Below are 12152 nucleotides of genomic sequence, written 5' to 3' on the forward strand. Positions count from 1 at the left end.
GTATAGCAGTATGTACGAGTATATGCTACTCGGCAGCTCGTTGATTAATTTGTGCATTAATATTTCCAATCTCATAAGTAAATAAGCCTGCATATACACAGAAAACTGTTATTGTGGCAATATTGCTGTTTTACTATGTTTTTGATTGATTAAATTGGTAATCAACTTTCAAGATTTAGAATTTGTGGGTTATGTTTGATCAATTGTATGTATAAGAACCAACACAACATAATGCAAAGCCTTTTATTTGATTTTATAAATTGTACAGCAAGTACATACAAAAGATGAGATTTTTCTTGTTGCTGGAAAACTGAATTTAGCAGCATAGCTATTCACAGATTTAACTGTGAGCAAACAATGCTCTGTTTGTACAGAAGCTTAGTCTAAAGCCACAAACAGTGAGGACCTGCAAGGTCAAAAATAACAACAGCATTTGGTTTGGCCCTCCAGGAGCCTCCATGTATGTAATTACAGATGTCATAAAAAAAATCATTTCTCTAGTAATAAAAAGCTGTTGAGACTTATTTGTGCATGTGTAAATGTTGAGGCTAGGCTACATTGTTACTGTAGTGTAGGGAAGGTAAGTAACATTACAACTCCAAATCTATGAAGCTATTTGACCTAATCATACATGTAATCAGACCTACTGTATTTGTAACTCATAATTGTGCAGTTTTGGACAGCGGCTCAATACTTTGGGCTACCAGAGTTAAAAAAATGTCTGGCTACCACAAGTGATTAATGTTAATACAAACATCACCCTTTTGCAACTACAAAACTCATGACATACATACAGGTTTACAAAAAAAAAAAAAAAAAAAAAAGAGAACTGTAAACCACTTTACATCTAACTACGTTTAGTAAGATGTAATGCAAGAGCATTAAATGTAAAAAAAAGTTAAGAGATAAGAACATAGTGTCCTGTCCGTAAGTTCATCAGCAAGCCTTTTCTTTCAATGAACTCAAGAACATTGAGATGCATTGTAACATAACATCCAGCAGGTGGCCCCGTTATATTAGGTGTTCACGCAAAAAGTACCACGTCTCCAATGGCATACACACACCCCACCTCATTTTACTTTTCAGTTCATATTTACACATTATACCTTTGGCAGTTTTAACGAATGTGGGCCATCTCCTCTAAGAAGGGCGTCTTCATGCAGCCAGTGCAGAGCTGGTCCATCCAGAGGGGGGCTTCGTGCTGCAGGGGCGTTCGGCGAGGGTAAAAGGTGTATGAGAGGTCGTAGTTCAGCAGGCAGCTGATAGAGGCCATGTAGAGGTCTGAGAAACGGCACAGGCGGCGGGAAAAGTAGGTGGGGTTGTGGCAGGTACGGAATATGCTGCCAAAGTGAGGGTTGAAGAGGTTCTTGGTCACTGCCCTGTAAAAGAAAATTGGAAGATGCATCACAATGGCTTTAGTTCTTGAGTGAGTTTTTTTTTTTCGTCTTTTTGTCTTGCTTCACTCACCGTAGCTCCTCTCTCTCTTTCAACCACTCCTGCAGAACCTTCTTGGACTCTGGATCCCGATACATCTGAAAACCAAGATGTAAATATGTCAGTTGTCTAAAGAAAGGGTTTTTTCTTCAAATCAACAGGGGAAAATATGGAAGATTACCTTAAGATGACATAAAAGACATGACAGACTTTATTGTAGCCATAAACATATATATATACAGTATAATGATATAAACACTATCGTTCAAAAGTTTCAGTCAATGAGATTTTTTTGTTTGTTGTTGTTGTAAGAAACTAATACTTTCATTCAGCAAGGGTGCATTAAATTGATCAAAAACACTTTTACTGTGATTTCTATTTCAAATATTCTTCTGAGTTTTTCATTTATAAAAAAAAATCCTGAAAAAAAAACTCATCATGTTTTCACAAAAATAAAAAGCAGCACAACTTTGTTTTAAACGTTACTAATAAGAAATGTTTCCTAAGCAGCAAATGAGAATAGTAAAGCATAAAATTAAAGACAGAACATGGGGTTGAATGTATTCTGGATTATATAAACAGAAAAACCGATCACACTAAGCCTTTCTTACACAGAGACCCTAACTTTGGAAACGAACATTCAGAACAATCCATTCAGATCAATTTAAAGCGAATGGACCTCTGCCAAACCTATCAGGTCACTACCATGCAACCATTTACTGTAGAAGCACGTAATGCAGATGTGTTTATTTTGCCCTCTAGAATCTCACTTACAGAGATAAATTAAGTAAAAAAAGAAAACAAGGAAATTTGGATCTATTAAAATGTTTTTTTTTTCTTTAAATGTGAAATTTAAAAAGTAGACATTTATTAGGATTAATATTTTTGTATTGTAAACAGGAAGCAAGTTGGTGGAGTACCTGCATGCGCTCCAGCAGGCCGGTGAGCGCCTGCAACCACGTGAGACCTTGAGCATACTGCTCTGTGTTCACCACCTTCGTCTCCACCTCAAGTTCAGGCACGATCGCTCCTGTCCTCCACCCATGACGCAACATCAGGTCCTAAAATGCCAGGACACAGGATGTTTAGACTATAGTCCACTTCAAGTACCTTTTAACAATCATGGTCAATGTTTGACTCTGGAAACCGGTGATCAAGAAAACGATAGAGTGAGATTTACTTCCAGTTTCTGAAGAAGTAAAAACAAAAGGAAGAGACGCAAGCGCAACAAATGTGAACAAAACAGAAGTGTGTCAATCACTCACTGCCAAGTCACTGTAGAGATGATCTCCAAAATAGAACACCTTGGATCCGCTCCATCCTGTAAGCTTCAGAAAATCCACAAGGTTTCCCTGAAATAAAACAAATTGATTTCAAGATTTTGAGCACACTAGTTTTTTCCCCCAGTACTCATTTGGTTTTGGGAAGCAACGAGTCAACATTGGTTTTGTATGGCAGGAATAGTTTCCTGCCAGGGAACTTCCTCAAAAGTCTTTCCCAATTCACATCCTGCTTTAACTTCATCTTGCCTGAGGGCGTGTATGTAGCCAGGCTGTTTGTACATGCCTGACACTGCCAAACTGTGTTCAATTGATTTTCCATTCAGACTGAAGTTGACATGGCCACCTTTTGTACTTTTTTTCAAATGAAAGAGCCAAATTAAGTGGATAAATCATTCTGCAATTAACAGAGATTCAATGCTGAGCTGGAAAGGTTTGGGTGTATTCTCACAGGGACAGGAAAATGTTAAAAGTTTAGCTTTTTTTTTTAAGACTTTAAAATTACAAGTTTTTCACAAGTTGAAGACTTCTAAGTAGGCCAAATGTCCCAGTAATTCAGAAAAAAATTCACCAGATGTATTTTTAATCACTGACTTAATCCAGTCAGGTAAAAATGTAATAGCAACTAAAAGCTTCTAATCTGCCTGTATTCTGGTAAAATGATTATGAGAAATAAACTGTTATGATGGCGTACAAAACAAATCTGTGTTACCTGTTTATAGATCTGTCCCTTATCCAAACTCTTGATTCTGTCCCACTGCAAGTCTCCATTGCTGTCCAAACGCCTAAATGGTCTGGAAAATTAAGAACAAAATTGAGATTCTTTAAATCAATGGAAAGTGGTTATTCAGAGTTAAGGTTTATTATCCATTAGTTCAGGGTCAGGCCTTTTTTTATTTTTTTACTTTTTACCAGCAAGGATGTTAAACTGATCAAAAGTGGCAAAGAAATTTATAATGCCATAAAATATTTATATTTCAAACAAATTCATTTTTTTTAAGAATACTGAAAAAAATGTTTACTGCCTTTTCAACAAAAATATTAATCAGAGTTTGATAACAATATGAAATGCTTCTTGAGTACAAAATAAGCATGAATGATTTCTGAAAAATAAGGTGACACTGAAGCCTGGAGTAAATGCTGCTGAAAACTCTGCTTTGAATCACGGAAATAAATACAATTTAAAAATATAACAAAGAATAATCATTTTAAAATATTAAAGCTGTACTGTATCTTTTTTTCCAAATCAAATAAATGCAGCCTTAAAAAGAAAATGTTTGAATGGTATTATATATAATGAATCACCTCTTCTAAAGTGCACAATAAAACATTTTAGTGAAGAAATCTCAACTGACTGTAAATGGTATATTTTCCATTCACAATAAAGCAGACTTACTTTATGCAGTCATTAAAAAAATGAGGTTTGTCAGCTTGAACAATGACAACGTCAAAGAAGTCCCTCCACTCCTTTCCAACCATGTACTTCATGCCTTTATCACTGCAAAAATACAGAAAAACCCCACAAATACTTAACAATAACAGTGTAAAAATAATAAATATAAATATATAAGCTAATGTTTAATTTTATGTCTATATGAGAAAATTATTTGAGACAAAAAAAAAGAATTAGGTGTTTTTATTTATTATTATTATTCATCATTTATTTATTTGTCAAAATTGTAGAGAGAAATTGGGAGTTACACTTATGAATTAATCTGCTGAATATGATACAACAGAAAAGAAACTCACACAAAGCTGAAGGGGCTGTTGGTAATTAGGAAAAGCTTCTTTCCTTGACTGGCCAGCCGGTGCAACACAGCATATGTCTCGTCTCCTCTGAGAATGTATTTCTCTGAGGACAGAATAAGGAAGGAAAAAGGTCTTTTAGTCTTTTAAAACCAATTATATTCTATACAGACGAAAACCGAATCAGTCATTTTTTCAGACTATGATGAATGTAAAATAGAATCTGACCAAATCTGTTTTCCTGTTTGCATTAACAGTGTTTATACTGAAATGGAAAATCTGTGATAAGGATTTGCAGGTTCCCTGCTTGTCCGCAGGGATACAACAAACATTAAAACCAAAGATTAGATTGGGCTAGCCCAACAAAACCACACACTGCAAATCTCATTCTCCAGAGAGGTCCGATTATGCAACAGTCTGCTCTGAAAACAAAAGACAGCTCTCCACCTAAATACACACCACATACACGCACTGCACAGTCATATCTGGAGAGTCAACTTAAAGTCTGGTTGTCATTAGCTTCAGGTTTCAGTAATATGATCTTCACTTGGCTAAAGAAATTCAGTTTTTAAGCCATTTTTGGGCCACATATTTTGGTTATGCGCAAAGTAAATATTGGTTCATACTCACCAAGATCTTGCATGATCCATTTGTACATGTAACCTTTGATGTGCACCATTCCAATTGCATCCTGAAAAGACAGATTTCACCCATCAATTCAGTGCTCATATTTCTCAAGCTATAAAAGTTTAACAAACACTAACAGCCATTTTTGTGCACCAATGCTTAAGGCAAACTTTCTATTATTATATCCTTTTCCCCCGTTCTTCGTAAAAATTATTTTAAAACGGATCTTTCACAAACTTTATTTTGAGCCGCTGTCAGGTTTCCGGTTCACTATGACATCCTACGTACTCACACGGACGCCACGCTGCAAGTACAGTACAATCTGTTCTAGCAACGCGGACAAAAGTCAGACGACAGAAAAGCTGTGCATGAAAGATAAACAAAGGCAGCTGACGTTCTATTTCCTGACAAGCTGAAACTGAATGTGTTAATGAGGCAAACCCACACACTGCAAAAGAATTCATCTGATTCTTGTTGACGCACTTTGGAGGTCTGAAATATTTTGGGTTTCAGCCATTTATTGCTCAGCTAAGATTTTTATTTTCTACTAGTCAGCAAAGGCACGAGTAAGGGGGAGTGGAGAGTGAGGCTTAAAAGCAGAAGTGAAAGCAAGACCACATTCTGCAAGTACACTGACACAAAACAGCATGAAAAAACAAAGTCGCTCTGTAACTCAATTCAGGACCACCGTGATCTACGCTGAATGGAAACAAATCAGTCAGCTGCACTTAACCACAGGGTGAATCCACTCAGCTTGACCAAAGAGTTTACACAACAACAAACAAGAAACAGCTCTCACAGATTTAAATTACAAAAGCAGTTTGTAAACTATTCCCACAGCCTGGCTTTATTGTGCAAATGCTCTTAACCGTCAAGAAGACAAGTGGTATGATCAGGATTCAGTGGGCATATTGCCTTCACACTTACTGAGACATCTTTGTAGAGATGCTCTGGGTCGTACTCGATGTCATTTGAGATGAAGTAATCGTTCGCAGCTGCCAAGAGAGTCATTTCGGGGATGGAGAACACATCCATAAACTGCTTCATTTTGGGACCCTGGAACAAATAATAAATAATAAAATGCATAAGTCATATGTATTGTACAACAGTAATAAATAGGCAAAGCTTCATTCATCTTTATATGTAAATTACATGCCTTTTCTAAGAGAAGCTGGAAATACTGTTGGTCTATTGTGAGGAAATTGCAGGTCATATATTTTAATGACCATTTTAGTGGAAAACCTCACACATACAAAAAAACAGTTAACAAGTATTTAACAAGAATTTCCTGAGCCATGAATGTGCATGGCCACATCATTTGAGATAAAAATAATAATAATAATAATAAAAGAACTTATTCAAAGAAGTGGTTCTCAATTGATTTTAAATTGGACATTAAATAGCAATACTTAAATGTACTATTAGTGTATTAAAAAATGTATTGGGAATTATTATAATAAGTATTATTAACATGAACTGCACAGCTTTAACATAAACATCGTGGGCTATACAATTCAACAGGAAAAAAAATCATATTATTATCCACATGATAGGTAAAAATTGATAGCCTGAATGCACTGTAAGTCGCTTTTATCCAAAGCGTCTGCTAAATACATATTTTATTTTTTTAAATCTATGCTTTCCACCGATGTCTATGACCTCATCAGAACCACTACTCCAATTAATCATTCATACAGATTTGCAAACCACTTCAAACCAGTTTGAATTGACTCAAAAAAGTCAGAGACTCTCTAAGTCAGAGAATACTAGGCAAACAAGTTTTACTGCATCAAAGAGTAACATTTAGCTAATTAAACATTTTGCAGAACAATTCCTCATGATTTTTCCAAGTCTGCAAAATACAGTTTTATAAATGCCTGATATATCTGTTTCCCATGACCATGGAAATCCTTCAGAGAAGATAACCATCTGATACAGAAAGGACTAATGTTTTTCTTGTAGATCTACAGTGTACAGCCACTTACTCATGGTGGCTGGACACATAAAATCAGATCTGAGCTCCTGACAGGGTGGCACCACTTTAGCCTCACTGACCTCTTAGTAATGAGGCACAAAAATGTGAGCATGCGAATAATGCCATATAAACATCTGCTCTCTGGAGTGTAAAATTGAAATTTGATTAAATGAAAATACAATATGGAACAATCACCTTGCCGTAAAATCCACTGACTTGGTGGAGGGGAACATGATTTGAACCTCCATAAAGTTCCATGACCTCATCATCAGGGACAGGCTTCAGACCCCTGTGAACACAAGAAACAAAGCCTGTGAGTTACATAAACAGTTCTCCACAAACTCATTTACCAAATTGATCAAATGAGGATCAATTTACCTATAAACAGTGCCCAACTGAATATAATGGAAGGCGTCGATTTTCATCAGTAGTCCCTATGGCATTGAATAATAATAAATAAACAGTTTCATTAATTTTATTGCACAGCTGCAATTAAACAACGATGCAAAAACTCAAGCACAGAGGATTAAATGCACCTTTTGGATGTCGTAATGAAGTCCCCGAGTCGCAAAGTTGGGAATGTAGTCGTATTTACTGATTTCCTCAGGATACTATTGAAAGAGACAAAAGTTAAGTCATCTCAAACATGCCAACCTTTCACCCCCCCCCCCCCCCCCTTGTCACCACATGACAGCTCAGACAGGTAACCATCATTAGAACAATTAAGCAAGCAAAACAGAACTATACATAACTTTAGCACTTGAGCAAAAAGCCCTGGATGCTTTTGTTGGATTAGGGGCCGTTCACACACACACACACACACACACACACAAATGTGTGTTCCACTGCATTGCTTTTACATTGATTTTTCTATGCTTATAGGAGTTAGATGGACAGGTTTTGACTTTTGCGTTCGCGTCTTTTGCAACGCCTCAACATAAAACAGCGCTCTAAAAATGTGCTACTTCAATTCAAATAACTTTTAAAAAAAGAAAACAAAACAAGGTTTCCTATATCCCAGTGCTTTGTGTCTCCCATGTTAAATGCAAAAAAATTATTCTGTATATGGCTTTTTAAACTTTCTAAGGGGCCATTCACACAGAATGCGTTTTGTATTCCACTCCACTGCTTTTCATTATTTTTCTACGTAAACATGGTCCAGACAGACCGGTCTGACCATTACCTTCGCGTCTTACATGGTGCTCTAAAAACGTGGTGCTAAAATTAAAAGTAGTTTGACTTAAAAAAAAATCCCAAAACACGTATTTATCTACTATTCTGTTACGTTTTGTAGTATAATTTTTTTTTCCGTACTGAAAATTCCAAAAGAAAAAGTGCACTTTAAAATACCCGGATGATGGACTTAAATAACTGTTAAAAAAAAAAAAAAAAAAAAAAGTGTAACGTTGAACACGTCATTCACTCGAAAGGGGAGGGGCTATCAGTCTCCGATTATGAATGACAAAATAACCTTATATAATTCATAAACTACGTGGTTGAGTACATAGTGCGTAAGTCCTTCATTATGGATGCGGCATTAGATTTTGCAGTTTTTTTCCACTACCCCACGTCTTGCATTTTTAAACATAAAAGAGCTGTTTCGTTTGTTTTTTGCAGCATTCTAAAAACGCTGCGCTAACATTCACGTTATATTTTTTTCCATTTTAATGCCCCTCCTCTTTTTAGCAACAAGCGCGTGTGATTGGCCCGTAAGTGTTTGTTTTATGGTTTTACCTCATAATGACGCTTCGTATTTATTATTATTTGGTTTAATAGCAATGAAGTATGGAAATCAACAGGTTTATATGACATTGGATGGATGTTTTTCCCGGACCTTGTAGTGCTGAACGAGAAACTCTCGCGCCTTGTTGTATATCATCTCGTCCAGCGCGCTGGAATAGAGCGCGAGCGTGTAATCATAGTCAAAGCCGTAGATGTCCACCTCTTCCAGATTCACCTCATTGTTGGCATAGATGGTGGAAGGGTTCAAAAGATTGCACACCCCAGGAGGAATCAAATCTGTGAGGCGGCAAAGGGAGATTTACATTTTATTATTACATACATAAAAGTGTATGTTTTAAATACCTTTTACTCTGTGCATAAATAAGGCAATTAAGAAAAAAACATGTCTATTACACATGAAATAGTTGTGAACATGAAATGACGATCATGCACTGGACACGTGACTGGCAGTTGGTAGTTGTTGTTTACAAAATGTCCAGAGGCCAGCGCCTCTTAGGAACGGAGGAAAAGTGGACAAATACATTTTGCCAAGAGTCCAGAGATTACCAAACATCACATCTGTGAACTGAAATTAAATCAACATACCGTGCACGAGCCGTTTCATCTCATTGTATCTCGCCCACAAGTACGTTTTGTTGTTGATCTGCGGGGCCGTGGATGAGAAAGCCCTGCCAGATTTGGTAAGAGATTCTTCGCCTCTATTTTTGCCAACGAACTGATGTCTGTGTGAAGTGACTGCTGCTGCAACAGGGTTATGGTTAGCTGGTGAAATTTTCGTCGGCCCACAGTTGTGTCTATCTTTGCAGCAGTTCTGTCCGTTCATTGTTGCACCAGCCGAGGCGAAGCTTCCACAAGCTAAAGCAGGAATATTAAATCCTGCGCACATCGAAACGGTGCAACTAGAGCTTCTTTTCCATATTGCGTTACTTAAACTGCCTAATTTTTTGCAAGCCATGTCTGAACTATACTAACAAAGTTGTTTACTTCTTTCATTCGTACTTGCTCCGCGTGTTCAGTAAGGATCGCTTCTGTGGTGACTGATACAGCTTAGCTCAGGGCGTCGTTGGTCGAGTGCAGGCTGTTATATTAACCAATCATGTACCAGACTTGTAATGATTGACAGTTGACTAAACCAATGAGACGAAGATTCTGCTGCGTTGCTTATATAGGGGTTTGGTTCAAGAGAAAAACGTGTTTACATGCTAGTCCCACCAATACGTTTCCTTGTTGAAATTTTGCAATATTTCATGCTTTGTGATTGGTCAGACGACCTGGCAACTGCCTACATGTACTACGTGACTGAATATGCTTACCATACATTTTGTTCCTAGAGACATAGGCATGTATGTACAAGATGTGACCATAGAAGCAGCTGGTTCTACTTAAAAAATTTTTTTTGAAACGTTTTTATGGTGTTGTTCTACGCTTGTCGTTTCATCAGAGACTTCACGAGTGCTCACCAAATGCGCTGGAACAAAAGGGACGCGTTATGACTGCGGTTCAGTGCAGTAACACAAAGGCTGATGTAATTAGTTTTCCGCTTTTGAGCATATGTTCGATTTATGTTACTATCTTATCCTAACTGATAGGCAAAATAGATTTTTATATATGAGGCCCTTCCGGAATGCACACATTTTTTTCAGCGAGTTGATTTTAGGTGCAGTAACAAGAGCAAAATCACGTTTTACACACATTCACAAGTTTGTCTGAAAGGATTTACTAGGTTAATCAGCTAAGAGCCAAGCATGTCTGAAGTAACCGTTTGTTTACAGCTGCATGTATTGACATCCACACACCATTCATTTGAATATGTGTTGAACAGGCCGTGGGCAGAGGCAACAGAAGCATGTTTTGTCAATATGTCCCAGGAAATACCTCATGAAACTGTAGAAACCGGTCAGTATCATATTTCGCTGCAAAATATATTATATTGAATCTCACTTACATTTTTTTATTTATTTAATATTTAAAACAGAAACACGAGAAAATTGCACCACTTCGTTGCTCGCCTTGATTTTTAGTTTTTACATTCAGGATAGAAAATGCATAAAACAATGCAGTTTTGGAAACCCTCGCGAAACAAGCAACCCCACAGTTTCAAAAACAATTAACATCATCAGTATTATTTATAATCAAATATTTATTACCAGTGAATGAATCTGCAACATATCAAACACACTTTTTTTTATTTAAAAAGCAAAAACAGAAGCTTATTTGACAAAAATCAGCAAACTACAACAAAGCGGGAGGTAATTAAAAGACATTTTCAATTGTGAGAATAGGATTGGACAGATTAAAATGGAGAAAAAAGACAAGACCTTTAAGGGGTAGCTGTAACATAGCCACATTTATAGCCTAATAAAATATATTCTAACCAAACGTATACTTTAGTATAGGCATAGTTGTTTTTATTATATTATACAAAACACTATACTAAAAAAAAAAAATAAATCTTTTTTTTTTTACCTTGTCTACTACTTTCACCTCTTGGATTACAGCATCACATGACTTTGTGTGGAACGTGATTTTTCTACAATGAGGGGAAGGAATGTTTGACGAATACAGCACTTAATATTATTGCTGATTACTGATAACTGTGAGCAGACAATATCAATCATTGCATTGGAGAATATGGTGAACATAAACAGAAAGAAGAACATAGGTTAAGAAGCCCAGGTTTCTTTGACAGTGGCCTTCAGCTCATCTGCATTTTTTGGTCTCGTTTCTCATTTTCCTCTTGACAATAGCCCTTAGATTCTCTATGGGGATCAGGTCTGATGAGATTGCTGGCTAGTCAAGCACACCAACACCATGGTCATTTAACCAACTTTTGGTGCTTTTGGCACTGAGGGCAGGTACCAAATCCTGCTAGAAAATCTCAACAAATTAGAATATGGTGACATGCCAATCAGCTAATCAACTCAAAACACCCGCAAAGTATTCCTGAGCCTTCAAAATGATTTCTCAGTTTGGTTCATTAGGCTACACAATCATGGGGAAGACTGTTGATCTGACAGTTGTCCAGAAGACAATCACTGACACCCTTTACAAGGAGGGTAAGCCGCAAACATTACAAAGAAGACAAAACATTTGACAAAGAAGCTGACTATTCACAGAGTGCTGTATCCAAGCATGTTAAAAGAAAGTTGAGTAGAAGGAAAAAATGTGTGGGAAGAAAAAGATGCAGAACCTGAGAGAACGAGAAAACTGCAGCCTGAGGATTGTCAATCGAAATCGAAGAATTTGAGTGAAATTCACAAGGAATAGACTGAGGCTGGGGTCAAGGCATCAAGAGCTACCACACACACGTGTCAAGGAATTTGGCTACAGTTGTTGTATTCCTCTTG

General features: G+C 36.9%; 1 protein-coding gene across 1 annotated transcript; it reads right to left on the reverse strand.

The window, feature by feature from the left end:
- Positions 1-229: 229 nt before the first annotated feature.
- LOC128018682 (5'-nucleotidase domain-containing protein 2-like) lies at positions 230-9908 on the reverse strand. Its single transcript, XM_052604367.1, has 14 exons — positions 9391-9908; positions 8897-9081; positions 7599-7673; positions 7441-7496; positions 7258-7351; positions 6015-6143; positions 5091-5151; positions 4464-4566; positions 4111-4212; positions 3427-3508; positions 2700-2786; positions 2355-2495; positions 1468-1532; positions 230-1379 (listed from the first exon to the last, which is right to left on the reverse strand). The coding sequence occupies exons 1-14, from the start codon at positions 9758-9760 to the stop codon at positions 1118-1120; spliced, it is 1812 nt and encodes a 603-aa protein (XP_052460327.1). The 5' UTR covers positions 9761-9908; the 3' UTR covers positions 230-1117.
- Between the last annotated feature and the right edge of the window lie 2244 nt (positions 9909-12152).

The sequence above is a fragment of the Carassius gibelio genome, chromosome A8 (genome assembly GCF_023724105.1).
Source record: "Carassius gibelio isolate Cgi1373 ecotype wild population from Czech Republic chromosome A8, carGib1.2-hapl.c, whole genome shotgun sequence".
Lineage (NCBI taxonomy): Eukaryota > Metazoa > Chordata > Actinopteri > Cypriniformes > Cyprinidae > Carassius > Carassius gibelio.

What these genes read in the sequence shown, in the direction of transcription:
- LOC128018682 (XM_052604367.1), bottom strand. Translation starts at nt 9,760, where the DNA reads ATGGCTTGCAAAAAATTAGGCAGTTTAAGTAACGCAATATGGAAAAGA. An exon ending in ATCTCTACAAAGATGTCTCA is followed by an intron (nt 5,152 to 6,014) that starts GTAAGTGTGAAG and finishes CTGTCTTTTCAG; the next exon opens with GATGCAATTGGAATGGTGCA. An exon ending in AACAGCCCCTTCAGCTTTGT is followed by an intron (nt 4,213 to 4,463) that starts GTGAGTTTCTTT and finishes GTATTTTTGCAG; the next exon opens with TGATAAAGGCATGAAGTACA.